This window comes from Centropristis striata, chromosome 4 (assembly GCF_030273125.1).
Source record: "Centropristis striata isolate RG_2023a ecotype Rhode Island chromosome 4, C.striata_1.0, whole genome shotgun sequence".
Lineage (NCBI taxonomy): Eukaryota > Metazoa > Chordata > Actinopteri > Perciformes > Serranidae > Centropristis > Centropristis striata.
Window position 1 is genome coordinate 30,907,324 of NC_081520.1, and position 21,870 is coordinate 30,929,193.

The following is a 21,870-nucleotide window of genomic DNA, read 5'->3' on the forward strand; positions in this document are numbered from 1 at the left end:
GGTGGCCCTGTGGAGGAACAGAGTGGTTAAAAGAGGGAGGAAAGAAGGGATGTGAGCATAAAGGGACGGACGAACGACAGTGACAGAGGACACAGAAATGGAGCTAACAGGCCCTGAGTTGACACAGAGGTGGCAGAAAGGAGTGGAGAAAAGCACGGACGGACAGAAACAAAATGGCAAAGAAGAGGCCAGAATGAAAAAAGATATGATGATGAAACTAGTCATCTATATCACTGCTGCTGCTGCTGGGTGAAAACGTATAACTTTGGGAGTTTATAATAATAATAATAATAAAACAAATTGCTCTGGTGCATTAACCTTTATTGTAATGAGAATCAATCGATAGCCAGATCGTGGTCAACTATGACTCAATTCTTACATTTTTGTGGGTGATTTTCACCTGACAGCAGGTACAGGTTAATCTAGGTGTAGTATAAAAGGCACAGCAGGGTAGGTGGAATATTGCAGCAATAGGACAGTATCAGCTTCGTTACTGCCTCCTATTGTTACACTATTCCACCCACCTTAACTGTGAGCCTTTCGGTGTAGCAATCCCATATCCTTTGGAGTCCAGGTTCCCCCCGACTTTCATGGTGTCACAAGGCTTGCGCTGCTCCGTGTATTCATTCATGGTGGACTCCAGGAGGAAGGCGTACTTCCCCTTGGACTTGCGGACCCTGGCCACGCCCTCCGCTGTCGTTTTGGTGAAGACGGTCGGCTCAGCAGACTTCATGTACGACCACATCTTCTCGTACACGGCTATTTTGGACCTCTGAGGTGGAGGAGGGGGGGGGGGGGGGAGAGAGCAGATGTTAATTAGGAATGAATGCCTAACATACGAGGACAGATTTTCTCACAGATGATGGTTTTCATAGTCCAGTGCGGAGACGACTGCCAAGGGAAGAGAGACCGTTTAGGCCAGAGCGCTTACAAATGATTTCATTTGAGGAAAAGAGATCACAGATTGAAAGAGAGGGAGCCATGTCACTCCTAAATTGCCTTCATCGTTGCAGAAAAGTTTGGAAGGGTAAGGTTTCATAAGTGAAGAACATAGAGTAACGTTTGAAGCTATTTTTGCAGTTTGACTGAACCTCAGAGGCAGTTTGAGTTTAAGTGACCCTGCGAAACAAGATTCAAGCAATTTGACAAACAGCACATTTATCTCTTTCAGCCTCCGTTCCACAACAAAGTGACTTAGTGTGCATCGGAAATTAGTGAGGGTGCACTTAGAGCTAAAATGTGGGCTGGCAGCAGCAATCAAAAACAGTGTAGGTGTTACGAGTCCTGAGTGTGGCACCATACAAACAGATTATGCTGGAATCTAGCTTAAAAAAGTTGTAAACAGTAGTAGGTAAATGCAGTGTGTCGGTCAGTCTGCTTGATTTGCAATGGTTCCTTAAAATATGTCATTCTAGGATTTATCCCGTGCCCTTTCTCTCACAGAGAGAGTTCTTTTTCACTGTATAAGATCTGGTTGACTACTGCTCAGGGCCCATTCAACTTGAGAGATATTAGCAATTAATAAGTCCTACTAACAGCTAAAAATGATGTTACTTTATTACCATGAAGATGCTTTATTTTGATTCAGTTTATTAATCCACCACTGAAAATAGTCCCCCACGAATGAACTATTTACTCCTGATTAAATACAGTATGCGAAAAACTATAGTGTCCACCTGTTTTTGTACATTTACTTTAAAACCCTTTAACCCTATAAAGCCAAGTGTATCATATTTGATACATACGTTTTTGAGACCTATACATCATCAGTGTGATGTTTTTTTTCCTGAAAAACCTGATGAATATATGAATTGATGATTAAAAAAACTGAGCAACAAATTTCACAAAAATACCAGATGTAACAAAAATGATTTGCTGGTTCCACTGGTGGATCTGTCATTGCTGCGTGAAAACTTCATATCAGCAGATGTATGATGTTGTTTTATATGGAAAAAAATATTTTGTATGTTTGAGGAAAATGTTAAAAGGAAAGTCAAAGTTTTATTTGGTTAAAAATATTAGGTTTTATGTGATTATGTTAGTTCAAGAAAAGCAGATTGTGAGCAACAAATTGCACAAAAAGACCTGATGTATCAATATATATATATATATATATGATATGATATGATCCAAATTAAATTCATATATGAAAATTGATATTGAATTAAAAAAAATGTTAGCCGGTTCAACAAACACTCCAGTTTTGAAAATTTAGAATTTTCTGGCAATTATTTCACGGTTCAGGCTTTATAGGGTTTAAAATATACAAGTGTGACCTGTTTTAAAGGATTTCTAAAAGTACTGAGAAACTAACACATAATTGACTTTTCAGAGGATCTGTTTAACTTAAGAAAAACACAGAACGGTGGCAGACGTATCATTTAAGAGTGCTGTGTTACTGTCAACACATCCATGCTCTGTGTCTACGTCTGGGTGATCATTCACACCTCAATGAAGTGTTAGCAGCTTCTCTCACCACAGATTTGAATATTCAAATTAACATGCCATGCTTACTGAGACAGACAGGATCAATCTGAGATGTAAATATGAGAGCTGAGGCAGTTAAAACAATGCTTCCTATTATTTTAACACAATGACACTCAATGCTGTTTACTAATCAAGTGTTTATCCCACACTATACAACAGTAGAGTACAGAGATTGGTCAGCAAAGTGTGTTATTATTTTATATGTTTTCACTGCTCCAGTTTCTTATGATGTAGAGCAAAATGCTGAGGCTGGTTTCCACTCTTAAAGTCTTTGAATAAAATTACGCTGCCGACGGAGGGCTGTGTCTTCAATCTTCCATTCTGATCCTCTGGCACATAATGACATGTATAACCACATTTAAAATGTAACACTACATCTCCCTTGACAAGTCAAGCATCAGTCTTACTTAAAATGAGTTTATGACTCGTATAGCAGCGTACTGATCCGGTTGCGCCATTATGAATTCGCTCACAGAAGACAATTTTTAGAGGACATCTATCTGGTATGATGCAATCGATTTTATTGAATATACAATGCATATGTTTGTGTGTGTGTGTGTGTGTGTGTGTGTGTGTGTGTGTGTGCAGACCTTTGCACCAGTCTACATTAGGGCTGGGCAATATATTGATATAAAATACATATAGATATATTTTTAAATATAATATGGAATTAGACCTTATCGGATGTATCGATATTGTTAGAAAAAAAAATTTCTTTATATATAAACCCTTACTAGGGTTTGTCATATTTAGTTATTTTGGTTATTTCAATGTTCATTATTCTTTTCTCATATACATTTATTTCAGAAAAAGATTGGCCTATCTTATTTCATAGGCTATTATATATATATATATATATATATATATATATATATACATATATATATATATATATATATATATATACATATATATATGTACCCCTGTTGTTATACAGTATTTATGTTCATTTAAACAGTTTCAATAAAACTACTTGTGACATGTCATATTTGACTTTGACTGAACATTTGCTCTCACTTTGCGATAAAAATATTGGGATATACAGTATATTATATATCGAAATTCAGCCTAAATATATCAGGTATGACTTTTGGTCCATATCGCCCAGCCCTAGTCTACATGTGTAAGTGTGAAGTTATGTGTTTTTGTGTGTGTGTGTGTGTGTGTGTGTGTGTGTGTGTGTGTACTCAAGAGTGAAAATAACAAGCAGAAGAGTCAAACTGTCATCCTCCACAAGCGTCCTGCTTCTTTCTTCTCTTTCTCTCCTGGTGATTAAGTGTTATTCTGTCGCTCTGCAAGCATCAAGCCACGGCCTCAGCCACTGAAACCAGCACCCGGGGGGGATGGCGTGTACGCATGTGTGTGAGTGTGTTACTAGTGCATGACGGACACCTTTCCCATAATAATGTCACTCACATCTATGAGGACCAGCAGGGCCCTCTTCTCTCCATTCCACCCTTTCTCTCTCTCCATTATTCAACTTTTTTTTCTTACGCTGTCTACCATGCTGGATTAAAAAATCCCCTCCTTTTTACACCTCCTGTCCTTCCATCACTCAGTCCTCACACTGTAAAAAATAATCTGTTTAATTTTCAGTAAAATATTGGCAGCTGTGGTTGCCAGAACTTCACCGTAAAAAATACATTGAGTGGGTTTTCTACTGTAAATCTAAATGTAAATATCAGCAAAAACTGTAATTTAGACTGACTATTCCCGTTATTTTTAGGGTAATTGTGTCATTGTGACATCATGGTACTTCTCCATTCACTTTACTTGGAAATGTTATATTTTTACATCAGAACGGTGTGTTTCCTACAGTTTATGACAGTAAAAGTTAAAATTTTGTGCTATTCTTTGATTTACGGTAATAAAAGTGTCTACTACGGTGATATACAATTTTTAATTTTACGCCCTATTTCTGATGAAATTTGACAGTGTTTTACTTAATTTCTACAAACATTTTTTACAGTGCAAGTTTGGCTCCATCCATCCATCTTTAACTTATTTTTCACATTATTCTCCATCTGCGCTTGTGTGTGTTGCTGTTGTGCACAGTGTGTATGTTTTTGTATCCGCCCAAATGTGTGTGTGTGTGTGTGTGTGTGTTTGTGTCAGAGAGAGTGAGGAGGGAAAGACAGTGATGATGATGACTGTGCCCGTATAAAGCTGCGTCTGGCCTTGGAGGGATGGATGTGTGACAATGCGGTGTGACTCTTTCCAGATTCTTTAACAATGAGTGAGGCTGAAGGAGGAAATGGATGCTGCAAGTCACCTTCAGGCATCCACACTGTGGAGAACACTTTAAATATACATTTAAAACACACACACACACACACACACACACACACACACACACACACACACACACACACACACACACACAAACACGTTCTGCGGGCACACACTCATATACACACATACATGTGTGCCTCAATATGCATACATATTCGGATGAATATGCATACATGCATGCACACAAATACACACGCACACACACACACAGATAATTAATGGTGGTGGCGAATCCCCCTCAGCTGTGGGAGAGTAAATTGCTTTTTCACCCTCCACAGATTTCAGCCCGCTCGTTATGTTGATGATGCCAGAGCTGCTCACAGAAGCACAAACTGTCTGCTACAACCGCCCCCCCCCTCCACATCCGCAAAAACACACACTAGTGCACACGTCTTTACAAAGCATAACTGTAAATTGATACACACACACACACACACACACACACACACACACACACACACAAATGCATGAATACACAAACCATTCTGAATATTCCTACAGAGCGTGGCTACGTGACAGAGCAGATTTGTTTTTGTACACATGGTGACTGGTGTTTTGTCCATGTCTGCAGAAAAACAAGTTATGACTTCATCACCATTGTGTGCATGCGTGCATGTGTCTATATTTGTGTGTGTTTATGAGTACTTATGTAATTGCAATCCTCATGGGTGAATAGGTGAATGGGTGAAGCCACTACAGGTCTCCTCTGGGCCACTTCACGCCACTCTGCTGTAATTTCCTGCTTGCTATCCTACGGTAACAGCTCCCTGTAGTATATTCTGTCCACCTCTTCTGTTCACCTCTACTTCACTGCTCTTTCCTGTTTATTATTATAATAATTATCATTATCATGGCTTTATTTGACAGGGCAAGTGATTCAATGCAACGGGGGTGTGGTAAACAAACATTGTTACATTGTAATCATGTTTGAATTTTAAATAGAAGGTATAAAATCCCACGCTGGTCGCTTTTATTCTAATGCTCCTCTAAAACCTCAGTGTGAACTTTGATGAAGCCATCAAGTTTTATAAACAAATTACGCAAAAAAGAAGCCATTTCAGCTTAGTGTCACTACTGAAATTTAAGCCTCTCGCAATTCAAGACGAGGAGAAAGTCAACCATTCATTCCCTTCCTCCTACCTGAGCTATTGTAAAGCGGTTTACACCGTTATTAGTCGCTTGTCCTTGTCTAACCTACAGTCACAGCAGATTTCTGCTGCTTGGCTTTTGTCTGGCTTCAATAAATGAGACAACACCTCCCTCACATTTCCCTTCTTCCCTCATTGCTAACTGCCAATTTATTTCAGGAGTGACTTTTAGATAGTTTTGCTTGTTTTTAAAGTTGTGATTTTCTTGCATTATCCACAGTGGTGGAACGTAACTAAGTACATTAACTCAAGTATTGTACTTAAGTTCAATTTTGAGGTGATTGTACTTAGTATTCCCATTTTATGTAACTTCATACTTCTACTCCACATATTGTAATTTTTACTCCAATACATTTAGCTGACAGCTTTAGTTATTTTTCAGGTCGAGATTTAACATAAAAAACATGATAAATTGAACCTGATTATAGATAGTTTTTTAATTAAACCTCATAACAGTATATTTAGTTGTTAAAAGTTGTTTAGTTGTTATCTTTACAAAATTACATAAATTCATCAATAACGATAACCCAAAAATATATTGATATTATATATAGCAATCTGAGTGTGGTCATTGTGTATAAAGAGTACTTTTACTTTTGATACTTTAAGTACATTTTGAAGCTGATACTTTTACTTAATTTTGAATACAGAACTTTTACTTTTAGTGGAGTAATTTCACAGTGTGGTGTGAGTACTTTTACTTAAGTAAGGGATCAGAATACTTCTTCCACCACTGATTTTTCACACACATTAACCTCCTGTACTGGCTCTGGACTTTCCCCCCTCACATCCTGTTTACGTCGCCTTTCTATATTGTACCACGAGTGAGCAATCATGCAATAATGGATGGAGCGGAGCTGATGAATGCTGCAAAGCATAGCAGAATGCCGTTCTTCACCTCTACAGGACACATGAGCGTGCACCGTCAGATTCATATAATGGCCACTTATAAATAAATAAATAACACAAGCAATATGTAAATTGCCATCCATTTCTAAAAGCGCTCCGTGGAGTTTTCTTACAAAGGCAAATTGAGGCCTAAAATCCACATTGAATGCATTTCATTTCTCATGAAATATTTGCAAAAAACAAATTTCTAAAACCTGGAATGTTAACACCCATGTTTGCTAGATAACAGTCTTCTTCTCTACTATGTCTCGTGATGCATTACTGCCAGCAAATGTCGGTAAGTGAAACAGCTCGAAACACAAGTTGTATCTTTACGTTCTTATAGGTATCCTCTAGATGTAAACAAATTCAGCAGGAGCTCATAAATATGTATCTCCAACAAGTGGTCAAAGGGCACCTTTAAACTTTATCTGTCAAACATTCTAGTTGTTATAGAAAATTATAAGTGCATTTCTCTATCAGGCTGTTTCTTATTCACTGTTCATACTTACAATACCTGCATATATAAAAAAAGTAATGCACTATAATTTGCAGATAAATTGCACAATCGTGAGCCAGTACGTGCACCTTGTTATGTATATACTGTACATATTTTGATGTGAATTGTTAGGCAGTGACCTCTAGTGGCTGCATTAATTATGACTAGCAAAGCAGGAATTGAGGTGAAGTAGTATAAAGATTGAGAAAGTCCGTGAAGGGAACGTTTTGGCGTGGAATTACCCTGTACAACCAAAAGTCAGTTTTGTCATTTCAAGTAAATTGACTTTGTTAAGTATATGCATCATGTCCTTCTGTATGTCAATTACTTAATTGTGTCCAGTAGTTATGTTCTTAAGTAGTAGAAGTAGTAGTCGTATTTGAACCCAAAGCGTGATCTGTTGTCGAAACTTAACCAAATAGTTTTGTTGTCTAAACCTAACCAAGTCTTTCCATCTCACAAAGTTAACCACATGTTAAGTGAACAGAATGTTATATTTCGTAAGGTATCATATAAAAAATTGTGCATACATTTTTGCAAGATATCATAGATGAGGATATGTTCTCTCTGTTAATCATCTCAAAATTAACCTTGAAACCTTGAGATTTGAACATAGCTGGTTGTGCAGCTGCATTCGGGTTTTTAATAACAGTTTTACCAGTGAGACCCGCAGGTCTTCTGAGACCTTCTGGCTTCTCGGCTCGGTGGCAAATGAACATGACTTACAATAGCAAAAGATGATTAAAAAGAATGAGCAGAGTGTGTAGAGTTCATACCCTGAAGAACTCCTTAGTAGAGCCTGAGTCCAGTGTACCGTAGGCGATCTCTGTCTGCTTGGCCAAGTCCTCTGCGCTCTCTATGGGTGAGACCATCCTCTCCACAGTGAGGAAAGCAGCCAGGTTGGCTGTGTAAGAGGAGATGATGATGAGAGTGAAGAACCACCACACACCTCCAACAATACGTCCAGACAGAGACCTGGAAAGAGGACAAACAGAGGCGAGGTAGGGAGAAAACAAAGATGCAGAAGGTTAAGAAGGGAGCGATTTGAGGAAAGCAGCAGAGGAGATAAAGGAAAATATTTGGAGATGATAAATCAGCAGGATGTGCAGTGGATGATGACGGGAAGAACAGAGAAGGATAGGGTTAACATAATTACAGTTAGTTCCTGAGTCAGAAATATACAAAAGAACACGCTGTAGTTTTATAAAGCATTCTCAACACCACTGAGTGCATGACTGTGAAAAAACAGTACCGCCAAAGTAATTGTCTTTCAACCCTCCAACCAATTCAGCACTAACAATAACAAAGGCTACATGAAACAGATTGTAATCTGGGCACTCCTCCATCCCTCTCATCCTCATTCTCTCTTTTCTCTTTCTCCATGTTTACTCTCTTTATCTACCAATTGTGAGCTGAAGCATCAAAGTAAGTGGCAATTCATTTTGTTTGCATGAACTTGTTTTCACTGAGTAAAAGGGGAAGAGAGCAAGCTAGAGTAAGCACATCAGAGAAAAGGAGAGAGAGATGAGAGAAGGTAGCGAAGTTTTAAGTTTTCTTTCAAGTGCTGCAGTCAATAAAATACCTTGAAGTTGGGCGCACGCAGCGACATAAAATATCCACACTTCAGAGAGAGTAAAAAAGAAAGTTACAATGTTAAAACTTCATTTAACAGTCGCTTTTATCCAAAGCATTATACATCTGAGAGTGAGGTGGTGTATATATTGAGAAGAGGGTGGGAGAGGTTATTGGGCCAAAAGCAATTGTAGATCAATGAAAAGGAAGATGTTTTGTAGCAGTAGAATTTCAGCTCTTACCTAATCTATTCACAGTGAATATGAATACAATCATGTTATTCACTTCCTCAGTAAATCAATTAATTCAAAATATGTCTCTTTGATTCAAACGTATTTGGGATGCTTATGTACAGTCATCGTTTCCTTAATAATGATTTTGGTCATGATCAATAAAACCATGGAAAATGTCTAGATATCAGCTCTTAAAATAAAGTCTTATGACCAATTTTTGTTGTTATCATTATATTCATCCAAACAAATGTACTTTTAGTTGTACCAGGCATTAAAATGAACAAGAAGAAGCTTTGAATGCAACACTGACACATTATTATCTAATAAGTCACAAAAACCCAACACTAGAGTGGAGGTAAACAGCAGAATTAAGTGATGATTATCTTTCACATTGCACATCATCAACCTTAAAATGTATAATATGAATGACATTCATTTCCTCTACAGGCCTAGCATGCAGAGATGCTTTAAAACATTTTTTCTATGAGCTACGGTCTTGCTTCCAAACACAAACTGCATTTTCAGGTGAGATACTACGGGCAAAATTTTGAGCTTTTGAGCTATTTTATTCCAAAACATACAAACAAACATTTAGGTGTATATTTTACTATATTATGTAGATTTCTCCTAAATTCACTTAAAGTCAGCATGTATTGCAGCGTGTGGTACCGTGAACAAAGTCTAAACCTTGTCATCACAGCCATCATTAGAAAGCTGCCACTCTCCTGCACAATATAATGTGTTTCACATGTTCCACATTGTTCTTGCTATGAATTAGATTATTTATTTTGTCTTCAAATATTAATTTCCATTAAGCATGTATGAAATCTTTAAAGGCCGTTGACACTAAATTAGTTTTCGTCATGCTCTGAACCATAAATCTCAACTTCAGCTGCATAAAACTTACAAGTTTTATTCCCAACTATATTCTGAAGGTATTTTTGAGGGGTTTGTTGATATTTCATTCAAACTCAAATTTATATAATATTATGTTCCTAAAAACGTATTAACGTATTTTGTGATTCATGAAATGATAAATGGAGATATTTATTTTCCTTCCGTAAAAAAACTTTGAATCTAATATATCAAAAAAAAAACAACTCACTGTTCAGATTTATGTCCTGGAAGTATATACATATCAGTATCAGTATATCACGCCTCATTTGCTTACCTTAAGATAAAATTTCAGAACATTTGTAATGCAAAAAAATATTGTGTTAATGTAAACAACAAACTGGGGAAGTTTAATGGTTATATGTATAACTCAAGAAAATACCCTATTCACCTAGTGTCTCCCCTTAAATTACTAAAAAATAAGCTTTTGTCAAACTTCTTACAGGCTAGAGAAACATTTCAGTGTTGACCTCTAAACAGGGAAAAGACGCTTTTGACTTATAACGTCAAAGGCGCAGTAATGTGCTGCCCACTGCTCCTTGCATGGTGTGTTCACTTGTGTGTAAAAAAGGATGGGTAATTAATCTAATCTAATCTAAAGTATTATCTCTATCTCCATCGTGATGCGTCACATGAGGTGACATTTCATGAATATGTGGATGGGGCTTAAATAGTGCTGCTTCTTTTTCCTTTTACATATTAACTCACAGATTTCTCTTCCACTATATATCGGAGCAGAAGCGTCAGAGTACACTGAAAGCGATCGATGTTCCATTGCAGGCAGTTAGCCACTTGGTAATACCTTTTTTTCAGGCTTTTAATTAGCCAACACGGCTTTAAGGTCAGGGTTATATATTGCCGACTATTGCGCTTCAAATGTGTTTTCGTGTTTTCATTTGGACAGAAAAAATCCCATGTAGGTGTGGTCCGGGCCTCACACACACACAAGCAGAAAGTAAGGCCCGGCATTTGTTGGACAGCTAGGTAGCTGTTTGGTGATGCCACTCATGTGAAAGTGAGTTATTTTTAGGGTGGGCTGGGTTTTAAGAAGTGCGTGCTGGAGAGAGAAAAGAGGAGCGAGAGAGCTGAGAGGTGCATTGGCGCCTGACTCGGCATAAATTGTCACCTTTTGGAACAACTCCGCATTCTGCTGCTGTTTGAAAGCCAGAACACCTCTTAATCCTCTCTCTCTCTCACACACACACACACACACACACACACACACACACACACACACACACACAGGAATATGAATTGATAGTATGTGTCCTTGAGGCATTGATCTGTTTACCTGAATTAATGAACCTGGCATGCACTGTGATGGATTCTCCTGAGAAAGAGCTGTTAGGTTTTGTTTTATACTTATACAGTGGGAACACTTTTTTCCAACCAGATAGGACTTTATAAAGGAGAGACAGACATACTTCTACACCGAAAATGTTTTGAAAGCAGTGGAAGAGGGCCCAGGAACATGAAAGATGATTATTAAGAAAGTGATTTTAATGAGTTTTACAGGGTCTCCCAGTGAGGCCGACGAGACGTGTGATCTGATTGGTTAGCTGGTAAACGATTTGTAACAGCATTTTAATCTGACTTGACGGAGTGACTGTGTGATTTAAGTGGACAACCAATCAGAAAGAGAAGGGGGGTAACAGCAAGGCATAGCAGAGGAGGATGACAAGAATGCAGATGGGAAGAGGAAAAGTAAGAGAGATGGAGAGAGGGTTCAGGAGCAGAACACTGTGCACTGTCATGCTTAATATGTTCATAAAGATGATATTATCATCAACATGAAGCAAAAAATATCTCATGAACCTGTTGCACTTGAGAGCAGGGACTAGGGATGGGAATAATTAATCAATGGTCGATCACATGGAATTTTTAATCGATCTGCGTATTTTTTGATTTTATCTCTCACTGCCTACGTGAAGCCAACTGAGCTGCGAGTTAAGTTGGATAAAGCTTCAGTTTGCTTACTGAAAGTTGCAATGACAATTATAAAACACAGAGAAATACAAGAGCATTGATTTGAGCAAAACTATCCTACTGTATCAAATCTTGCTAGCATGAATTACTGAGTTTAATTTGATCCAAAACTTATTTAAGCACAAAACACATTTAAATATGAAAATTACTGTGAAAACTAACCTCATGCCTCTTTGGTGGCTAAAACATAAAACATTGAACTCCTTGACGCTATCTTTACAGTTTAATCTCACTGAGTTAATCTCTTTTCGTCCTTTAAAAATACAAGCGTTCGTTATCAAAACAGGCTTTTGCATAGTACTGTATATTCATCTTTTCTCCTGTCCATGTATGCATGTTTTGTATAAAAACATTAGCGATTAATCATTTAATTGATCGTTAACATTATAGATAATCGAGTTGGCAGGTTTCTTCCAAACGCTCATTGCGTGTATTCGATTTTGGGAGTGTTGCTTTATTTTTAGTATCAAATATGTAATGTACTTTAGGAGAAAAAATAAGTATGCATACGAGAGTTAGATTTGGTCAGGTCAGAGCTGTGGAATATTTAATCACCATCACCATCTACAAAAAATGTGAAATTATTGGTTATCTCAAGCTATGAGCAACAGGTAATAACCAGGTATCAGTATCAGCAACAGAATATCCATATTGTGCACCCGACCTAAAATGCATGTGTTTTCATGTTGAAGTAAATTTGGGCTCCAGGAAAAAAGCCCACACAAACATAACAAAAATACACTCACTGTGTTTTTTAAGCTTTTGGACTGAAGCCGAAAGAGGACAGACACTATAGTGGCAAAGCACATTACAAACAGCCAACTGCTCAGCTGTGAAAATAAACTTATTTAATGTCCCTGATTTTGAGTTGGTAGAGTGAAGTCTGTTTTTGGACTGGAGCTCGGCTGCAGCAACACAAAGCTAGGAGTAATTTTCGTGTGAACATAAATGCAAACACTTCAACTAAATACTAAAAGAAAGAAATACATAACCCAAACCACACAATACAAAACCAAGACTCACTGTTGAACAGTTTCAATACGGTGGCCCTGAGAGCTCACAGCACTGCAACTTAAGAAAATACTTGCAAATGCACAAACATTAGATTAGATTAGATTAGATTAGATTAGATTAGATTAGATTAGATTAAATCAAGGAATAATGAAATAAAATAATTATATATCACGTTATAACATGAAAATATCATTATCTTGAAATATAATGATAATATCACAGGATGTCACATAATGTCCAGACGTGTGCATCACTTTTAAGTGTCCTCTGGAAACAACACGTTAGCCCGTATCATAGCATGCTATTGATCGGACGATAACGTTAGCACGCTAGCACTAGCCCGCATGTGCATCACTTTTAAGTGTCCTCTGGAAACACTTCTGTTGTGTTGTGGTCTTTGCAGCACATTTCCTAAATGCTGCGCTTGTGTTGTCAAATTGATGAAGATGTTTTCTCAATTTGCTTATGTTTTGTGTATTTGCATGTTTTCTTAAGTTGCAGTGCTGTGAGCTCTCAGGGCCACCGTAGATTCATGACTCCTGCCTGAAACCTGGCACCAAACTGCTTATCTAGACTGCTTGACAGATTAATTCATCAGATCCATATACTTTATCTACATGCAGCAGGTGAATGTATGCAGTGCATTTTTATATATATGTGTCTAATGTATTTACTCATTTAGTATTTGTCTACTTATTCAGGAACGGTAAAGTTTTCTGAGCACAAACAGGAGCTGACGGAACAAATCGCAGTGTAAACAAACCCATCAGGGTTACCATATCACATTATTATGGGATGCCATATTGGATTTGGTTGATAGGAGATTGTAATCTAAGACAGAACATCTAAAATGGTTCTGCATCTCAATTGGCATGAAAGGCAATCACCCTACAGAGGACGGGAAAACAGATTGGTTGAGGACACCATGATTAACAACATGTCTCTTTCTCTTGTTCTTGATTTATTTGTGTGTGAGTGGGAAAAAAAGGGAGATGGAGGAATTCACCAGTGTTTGGCCTTCGAGCGAAGTAGGAGAACATGTTTACCTTCTGGAGGTCGATGGAGCGTACTCGACTCAGATGAGACCATGTGGGAGAGTGAGCCTGCATATATGTGTGTATGTGTGTGTGTGTGTGTGTGTGTGTGTGTGCATATTGTGTGCATGTACATACGTGTTTGTGTGTGTGATATGTGCTCATATAGTTTGTTCCTGTTGCATTCGGTGTGGGTGGGTGAGGTTAGGGAGTGACAGCCTTGATTCTTTATGTGTCAGTGTGAGTGTGCAAGTGTTGTTTGTGGCAGTGTGAGATGTGTGTGTCGCTTGAGCTGTGTTGTGTGTGTGTGTGTGTGTGTGTGTGTTGGTATGCAACAGGCGAATCATTCTATAGCGGGTCATGTATCATCTATGATAGCCAACAGATTGCCTCCCCAATCCTCTGTGTGAAAGATTAATAGCATGCTGTTCCTCTTTCTCTCTCTCTCTCTCTCTCTCTCTCTCTCTCTCTCTCTCTCTCGCACACACACAAACACACACACACACATCTGAGCCATACACTTTCTTTTCATCTATTGCATGTGAATTTTTCTCACCTAACAGAAGAGACTGCATTTTCATTCAGTGCATGGCTGTGTTCTATGATCTTGCTTCTGTGTGTTTTATTTCCCTTCTTATGAGGACTAATGGAAGACAAAGATGTTTACTCAAAGCTCAATCATCAACTTTTCCCTTCATTTATGTTATTTGGCTGCTTACAAGTATGACAGTAATCACAATCATCTCGGAAGAAAAACCTGTTAATGTAATTGCCATAACAAAAGAGCACACAAACACACACACACACACACACACACACACACACACACACACACACACACAAACAAACACACACACTCACACACACACACACACACACACACACACACACACACACACACACACACACACACACACAAAAACACACACACACACACAAACACACACACACACACACACACACACACAAACACAAACACACTCACACATACACACACTCACATAAAAGCACTAAAGCAGATTGATGCTGACACATCCAAACACACAAACCAAAGCAGGCACACAGACACAAACTGAGCCAGCACTGGACAGCTGTTGTATAAGTATCTTTTTGTATGTGTCTTTGAGTTGTTATAGTCTGTGCAAATATGTATTTGAATTAGAAAATGTTGTCTGTTTTGGCAATCTGAAACATTTTAACTTCTTGCTTATAGTCCCCAAGCATAAGTTCACATTTCCTCAAGTCTATCTTAAATAATAGTCTGTTGCCCATGTGAGCCTAGAATCATTTTTTTTCTTGCTGCAACTGTTCCTCCTGCTCATACTGGCTTCAATAGTGAAATCAAGTCTTTTCAAATACAATTCCCTTTTCTCAGTGTTTCTGTGCAGAGCTGCAGTGGAAGCTCAATAACACAAAGAGGACATTTTGTACTCAAACAACTACATTTGGAAGGTTCCCACTTCATTTAACACAGACTACAGCTACAGTTATTTGGGAAATACTTTTACAGAGAGCAAGGGCTGTGGATTTTGACCCCCACTAACAATGGGAGCATGTTAAGAAAGGATTTGTATGATCAGTATGAACAGGAGGAGCCTCAGCCTCAGTGAACAAATAGGCACCTGACACAAAGACATACTTAAAGTTGTAAACCTTTATATAAACTAGAGCCTATCACAGACATACCATCTATTGGCATGTCATGGCATTGGCTGTTTTCTGATATGTGCAGATGTGTATGCTTCATGTGTATGTGTCATTTAGCTTTTATTTATTTTATTACTTATTTATTCTTCATTTAAATGGTGAGCGAATGGTTGAACATGCAGTCTATTTAGCTACTTAAAAAAAAAAAAAAAAAATTTGCTCAGCAATTTACGACGGCATATTAGGGCCAAGTATGAAAAAAAAAATACGGACCTGGTGGAGGGGGGTAATATTTAGAGAGACAAAGTTGCAGATTTATGGAAAAAAAAGTTGGGAAAAAGTTTTTTTGTCCGTGCAGCATCCCCTGCTTTCCGGGCGCCCCCTGTGGTGTGTTCAGGTTCCTTGACAAAGACAAAACAGTATTACTCTGACTTTTTTCTCATAAATCTGCTACTGTTTTCTTATAGATTTGCCATTTTTTTTCTAATAAATCTGCTACTTTTTTCTTGCAGATTTGCCACTTTTAATCTTGTAAATTTTCAAGTTTTTTCTTGAAATATTACCCCCCTCTCCCGGGTCATTTTTTTTTCTTATTTAAATGTTCTTTATTTACTAGAGTTGGTCGACGATTAAATATATCCCACCCATAATTTATAAATATGTTAAATATTTTTATTTTAGTTATTTGACTAGGAAAGCAGCCTTCAGAGTACACTTGTCATATGTGTGCTAAGTAGTGCACAATCCACACAGAAAAGGATAAAAAAAAATAAAAATTAAAAAAAGGCCAAATCAGTTGTCATATTTGTAATCTGTGAATTTTTCTCCTCTAAAATCAGTTTCAACATTCGTCTCAAAAATTCCATATTGCTCTGGCACTCCTATAAACAACACATATTTATTTTTATAATTTTTTATTATAGAGCAGTTTTACATGTTACATGTTTACATGCTTTGTGTATAGTCTTACACAGCAGGCATTTTTTTCTCCATCTCCATCCAACCAACTTGTGTTATTTTTGGCTCCTGATCCAAGGAAAATTCTTAAATTAAATTTGCAAACTGCTTTGGACACACCAGTCATCACGGGTGACATGCGTTCCATTTGATTATGGAAATTGTGAGCTTGTTAAAAACTCATCTTGTTCGTTGAGACATGCCGACAGGGGAAATGCAACACTTTTTGCTCTTATCCGATTGGGGTGCAAACAAAACGTGTTTTCTCAAGTGGTGGTGACAGACATGTTAACAAATGTTGAGTCTGACAGTTATTAGTGTGTCTGATGATGAAAGTGGAGCATGAATGTTTTATTAGTTCACAATAAAGGCCAGAAGGATGAAAGCAGATAGAAATACAGACCAGTTTCTGCTCTTTTATCTTGCTCTTACATGGACTACAGGTGTGGCATAAAGTGAATCTACTGACTGATTGAAAGCGGCAGAAATGCTATTCTGTAGACGGAGGCGGGATGAAGGGGCGTAAAGGCAAGCAGACACACATGAAAGAAAATCTGATTAACAGATTAAAGATTAAGTGCAGCAGGCAGATAATGAACGGCATGATAAAATGAAATAACAACAGGGATTATATCAGTGGAGCAGGAAACATACCCAGAGAGAAGATTTATAAAAAACTATTACTAGTGAAATTCATAAACACAGTCAGTCAGTGGGACAGGCTTCTAATCAGTGACCTTGAGATCATTAATTAGTCAGTACGCCTCGGTGCTCCACTCTAGTTAGTTAGTCGAACCATTAGCTGGATCTGTTGCTATCATTAACTATTCAACACACCCACGGACATTTGCTCAATACTTACACATGACACTCACAAACACTCAGAGCCAGAAGTGCACAAGTGCCCTCACACACACACACACACACGAGAGAAGAGAGCTGTAATTTCAGATGTTTATTGACAAAGACACATCCAATCCCTGTGAGATGTTCACCGGAGATCAGTTTACCTCTCTCTCCCTCTCCTGCACTTGCTGTTGGTCTTCCTCAACGTACAACCTGTCACTTCTTTGTGCCATTTATTAATTTCCACTTTTTAAAGATTCCAGTCCCATCACCGAGCTGTCCATCACTTTGTTGCCACCCTTTGCGAGGTGCCCGGGCCAATCACAGACATTACGAACCCCAAAAGCCCGGGCTGAGGGATGACAGGTGTGTGCGGTGCAAATGCCATCTCAAGGTCAACCAGACCGTGCACAAGTGTGTGTGAATGCACTCATGTCTGCTGCCAGCCATTACCTTCTGCTTGATAGAAAAGGTGAAGGAGACAGCATGTTTGCAAAAGATGGGAGAAAAAGTGTTTTCTATTATGAGCACGCAGGCATTCAACCACACACACACGTGAGGTCATTTTCTAGCTGTGAAAATGTCAGTTAACTAAGGTGGTGATTAGACAACAGAGCCGAGGAAACAGGCGCTGAGTGAGAGAGCAAACATGAGCAGATAAAAGAAAGGAAAAGTGGATAGATCAAGAAAGAGGAGACAGAAAGTGGGGGAGTTGAATCGGAGTGTGTGTTATACTGTGTCTCCCAGACTGCAGAGATGACTGCAGCAGGGAGAGAGGGACCCACACTGAATACCAATGGACCTACTATGGCAGCTCAATACACAACCCACACAGTCTCACAGACACGCTTAGTGTATAAAGTCAACCAGTGTGTAACACATGCAGAGCAGTTGACAGACAGATGCTCATAAAGGTTGTAATACAATACCTAATACAAGGCAGAAGAGATTTAGAAAGAAAAACACAAATACAATATAAATAGCTAAACTGCAAAGCCTATGTACACACACTGGCTCTCAGAAATAGAAAAAGGCATTCAACCGGTCTTTAAAAAAAGCTCTTCCTGTGCCTCCTTCTCTTTATTCCCAGCTGCACAGTAAATGTCAACCTCAATACTCTGATCCCTGCTGACTAGCCAGAGACGACACAAGTGGCAGGATGGATCAAACGGATAACGTCAGCGCGTGAATGAGCATCCTACGCTCGGGCCAGATGTTCAGAAGATGGTAAAAGTAACATTTATGTGATGTAAAGTACTGCAGATGGAGCCCAAGCAATATGGTATTTAATTCACAGATTACCAATATGGCAGATAATATTGATTATTCATAAGAATGACAATAGACCTTTTCTATGTGGATTTTGCCCTGATTTTTCACCAATATCACGTTCTCAGGAGGTGGCTTTCTTCAACAAATGACTTTATAATGTAATATTATTATATATTATATTGACAATGCCTTACATTCTCAAACAATTCTAGAGGGGAAAAAATAATAATAAAATATTAGTTAAATAAACATCTGCACTTTATGTTCAGTATCAGTCAATTGCTGTTTTTTAAAATAACAAATAAAATAAATCACACTCAGCATCATTTTCTCTATTATATGCAGTGTTGGTCAGGCTACTTAGAAATAGTAATTAGTTACTGATTACTAATTACTTCTCCAAGAAAGTAATCAGTTACTTTACTGATTATTTATTTTCAAAAGTAATTAGTTACTTTAATTAATTTACTTAGTTACTTTTCAAGAACATGATGCACAACCTGAATACGCTATAAAGCAATAGACCTTTCAGCCTAATTCTATTCTTTTATTTTATTCATATTCCATCAGCAGCTTGACACTTTGGTTGGTATTTTTTCTACGATGCGTAGGAATGATTCTTCAGTGGAAATGGGTAATATGTCCTCGACAATATAACCAGCGACGAGATTCTTCAGTTCAGTGGCACTAAATCCTGTCGCTATTAAGTTTATTGTCACCTGTTAAGCAGGGGAGGGCTCATCAGAGGTTTGCTAGGTGCTTGCTCAGATTTGAGATGGAATTTTTGATGTAGACTAGAGAAAAGTTTTCTTCCCACTCAGAGTGTACAGCGGACGCTAATGTTTTTGTCACTCTTTACCGAGTCAAACTCAAAGTAATGTTGGTACTTCCAGGCATTGAACGCTGCATGGTCCTGCTCTCTTCCTCACTCCATCTCTTGTTGACACACGTGTTTGTTACTGACGTCGCACCACTCATACGTGATTGTCATGAGACACTCACAAACAAAATTGTGGTTTAGTAACACAGTAACACAGCAATTGCAATTGTAATCCCTTACTTTATGCGTTCCTTGAAAAAAGTAATTGGATTACAGTAACGCGCTACTGCCCAATCACTGATTATATGTTCTGTAAAAAAACTATCATATTGATCGATAGATATCCTTAAGTCTGTGATATGCCAATCATTCGGTCGGGCTCCAACTGTTGGGGAAAAAAAGTAGTTTGTAGCATCATGGAATGTTTACGCCATGTAATGTTTTCTTAAGAATTACTTTTTTAAACTAAGGTCTCAGTTAATAATACATTAAATAGTAAATCAAAGCACCAAAAGAAAAACAGAACAAAAAATCCCTAAAAATTAGAACAAAAAAGCTAACAGTCTTACTTTAAACATTAATTCACTCTTCACCATTTCCACCTTCTATAGTGCTTTAAAGGAATCTCCCTGATCACTGATACATACAGGAACTGAAGCGCCATTTGCTCAGATTTGTTTATAAAAATGACACCCGTATTACTGGCCTAAATCAACACAGCACACAGAAGAGTGTCTGTAAATGAGACCCTGTGGATTTGATCTTTTAGTGTAACTCTGGCCTGCTACAAAGACAGGAAATGTTCTTGTTTGAATTCTCTGTTGTAAGTAATTGGCTCAGCGTGTTGTTTGTAGACATTACTATGCAGCTCACAGACGCACAGATAAACTGTGAGAGTTAATAAGTGAACGTGTTGTGCTTTATCTTTAATGTAGTCATGAAAGTAAATGTTTAATATTCTAGATTTCTGTTTGGAGGAAAGTTGCAAGCATTAATGCATCTCGTGATATGATAACAGCTCCGTCTGTGTTGTAGCTGTAGCACATTTCTGCTGTCGGACGTGACTGCAGTTAGCATTATGACTTTGTCTGCCTGCAAAGGTGAACAAGAGAAGTGGGAGATTAAAGGAAATGTACTGAGGGGATAGAAAAATTATATGTCATGATGATATGCATGACACGTCTCCTTTTCTGAGGACATGATCTAGTGTCTCTGCAGAGCACAGTGTCACAGTGAAGGCTCATCCATCACATGGTTTAATGGCAGAAAGCCTGGTCTGCAGGCTTATATCATGTCTTCATCAACGGGTCTAATGAACGAGTCAATTTCACTCTTTTACCACTATGTCTTTATATTCATCCACACTTTCTTGCATGATCATAAATTGCATCATTACATTGGTATTTCAGTTCACATGCAATGTTTATATGTGTATATAAGGTGCAGCCGTGTTTAAATTCTAAGCAAGTCAGTCAAGCCTCATCACTCCCCTGCAGTATACACTTAAGCCTTTACGTGTAGAGAGATTAAGGAGCGACTCACTACAATCAGCAGCTCCAGGTGAATGCAGCTGATGATGGTGATGACGATGTTCACAGTGAGTGGTGTAGAAGTGGCAGCTTAGGCAGAACAAAAGAGCTAGCAGAGCGTGACAGATTAAATAGACGAGTGTGGTGGGTATGTGTTGCAAAGAGTGGAGTGTGTTAGAGTGTAGCAGCGCAACTCCAACGTAGCAAAGCTCCACCAGACTCCACCGTTTTATTTATGTTTACCTCAGAGCCACTGAGAAACACTGAGGAGGAGGCTTCAGTCATGTCACTTCAACTGGATGGTTATCAGTAGTGATATTTACTTAAGTACTGTGCTTACTTACACTTTTTAGTACTTTAAAATGTAGTGAAGTAGAAGTATAAAGTTACATAATGTAGAAATACTCAAGTAGAGGCAAATATTGTACTTTTTACTCCACTACATTGAGCTGCCAGCTTTACAAGTGCATCTGGATACATTAGAATATGATGGAAAAGTCCATTACCAGTAGTTCAAGTCAAACAGCCCCAACCAAGTATTGAGTCATATAGATGGACATACTTTTTAGAGGCCAACTTTGAGAAACTGAATTTTAGGTGTTCATTAAATGTAAGCCATAATCATTATAATTACAAGAAATTAAATAAATTGAGACATTACACACAGACATTCAGTCTGTGTGTAATGGATCTATATAATGTGTTATTTCCACTTTTTTGAATTGAATTACTGACATAATTAAATTTTTCTA

The 21,870-nt window shown here is 38.1% G+C and overlaps 1 protein-coding gene across 2 annotated transcripts in view; it reads right to left on the reverse strand.

Annotated features, from left to right (window-relative positions):
• gria4a (glutamate receptor, ionotropic, AMPA 4a) overlaps positions 1-21,870 on the reverse strand; it is a 159,672-nt gene that overhangs the window by 22,579 nt on the left and 115,223 nt on the right. For both annotated transcript variants that reach the window (XM_059330473.1, XM_059330472.1), the window contains exons 14-15: positions 8,091-8,289; positions 525-772 (exon numbers count right to left, since the gene is read on the reverse strand). In XM_059330473.1, coding sequence (XP_059186456.1) covers positions 525-772; positions 8,091-8,289 — 447 coding nt within the window. The remainder of the gene's footprint in view (positions 1-524; positions 773-8,090; positions 8,290-21,870) is intronic.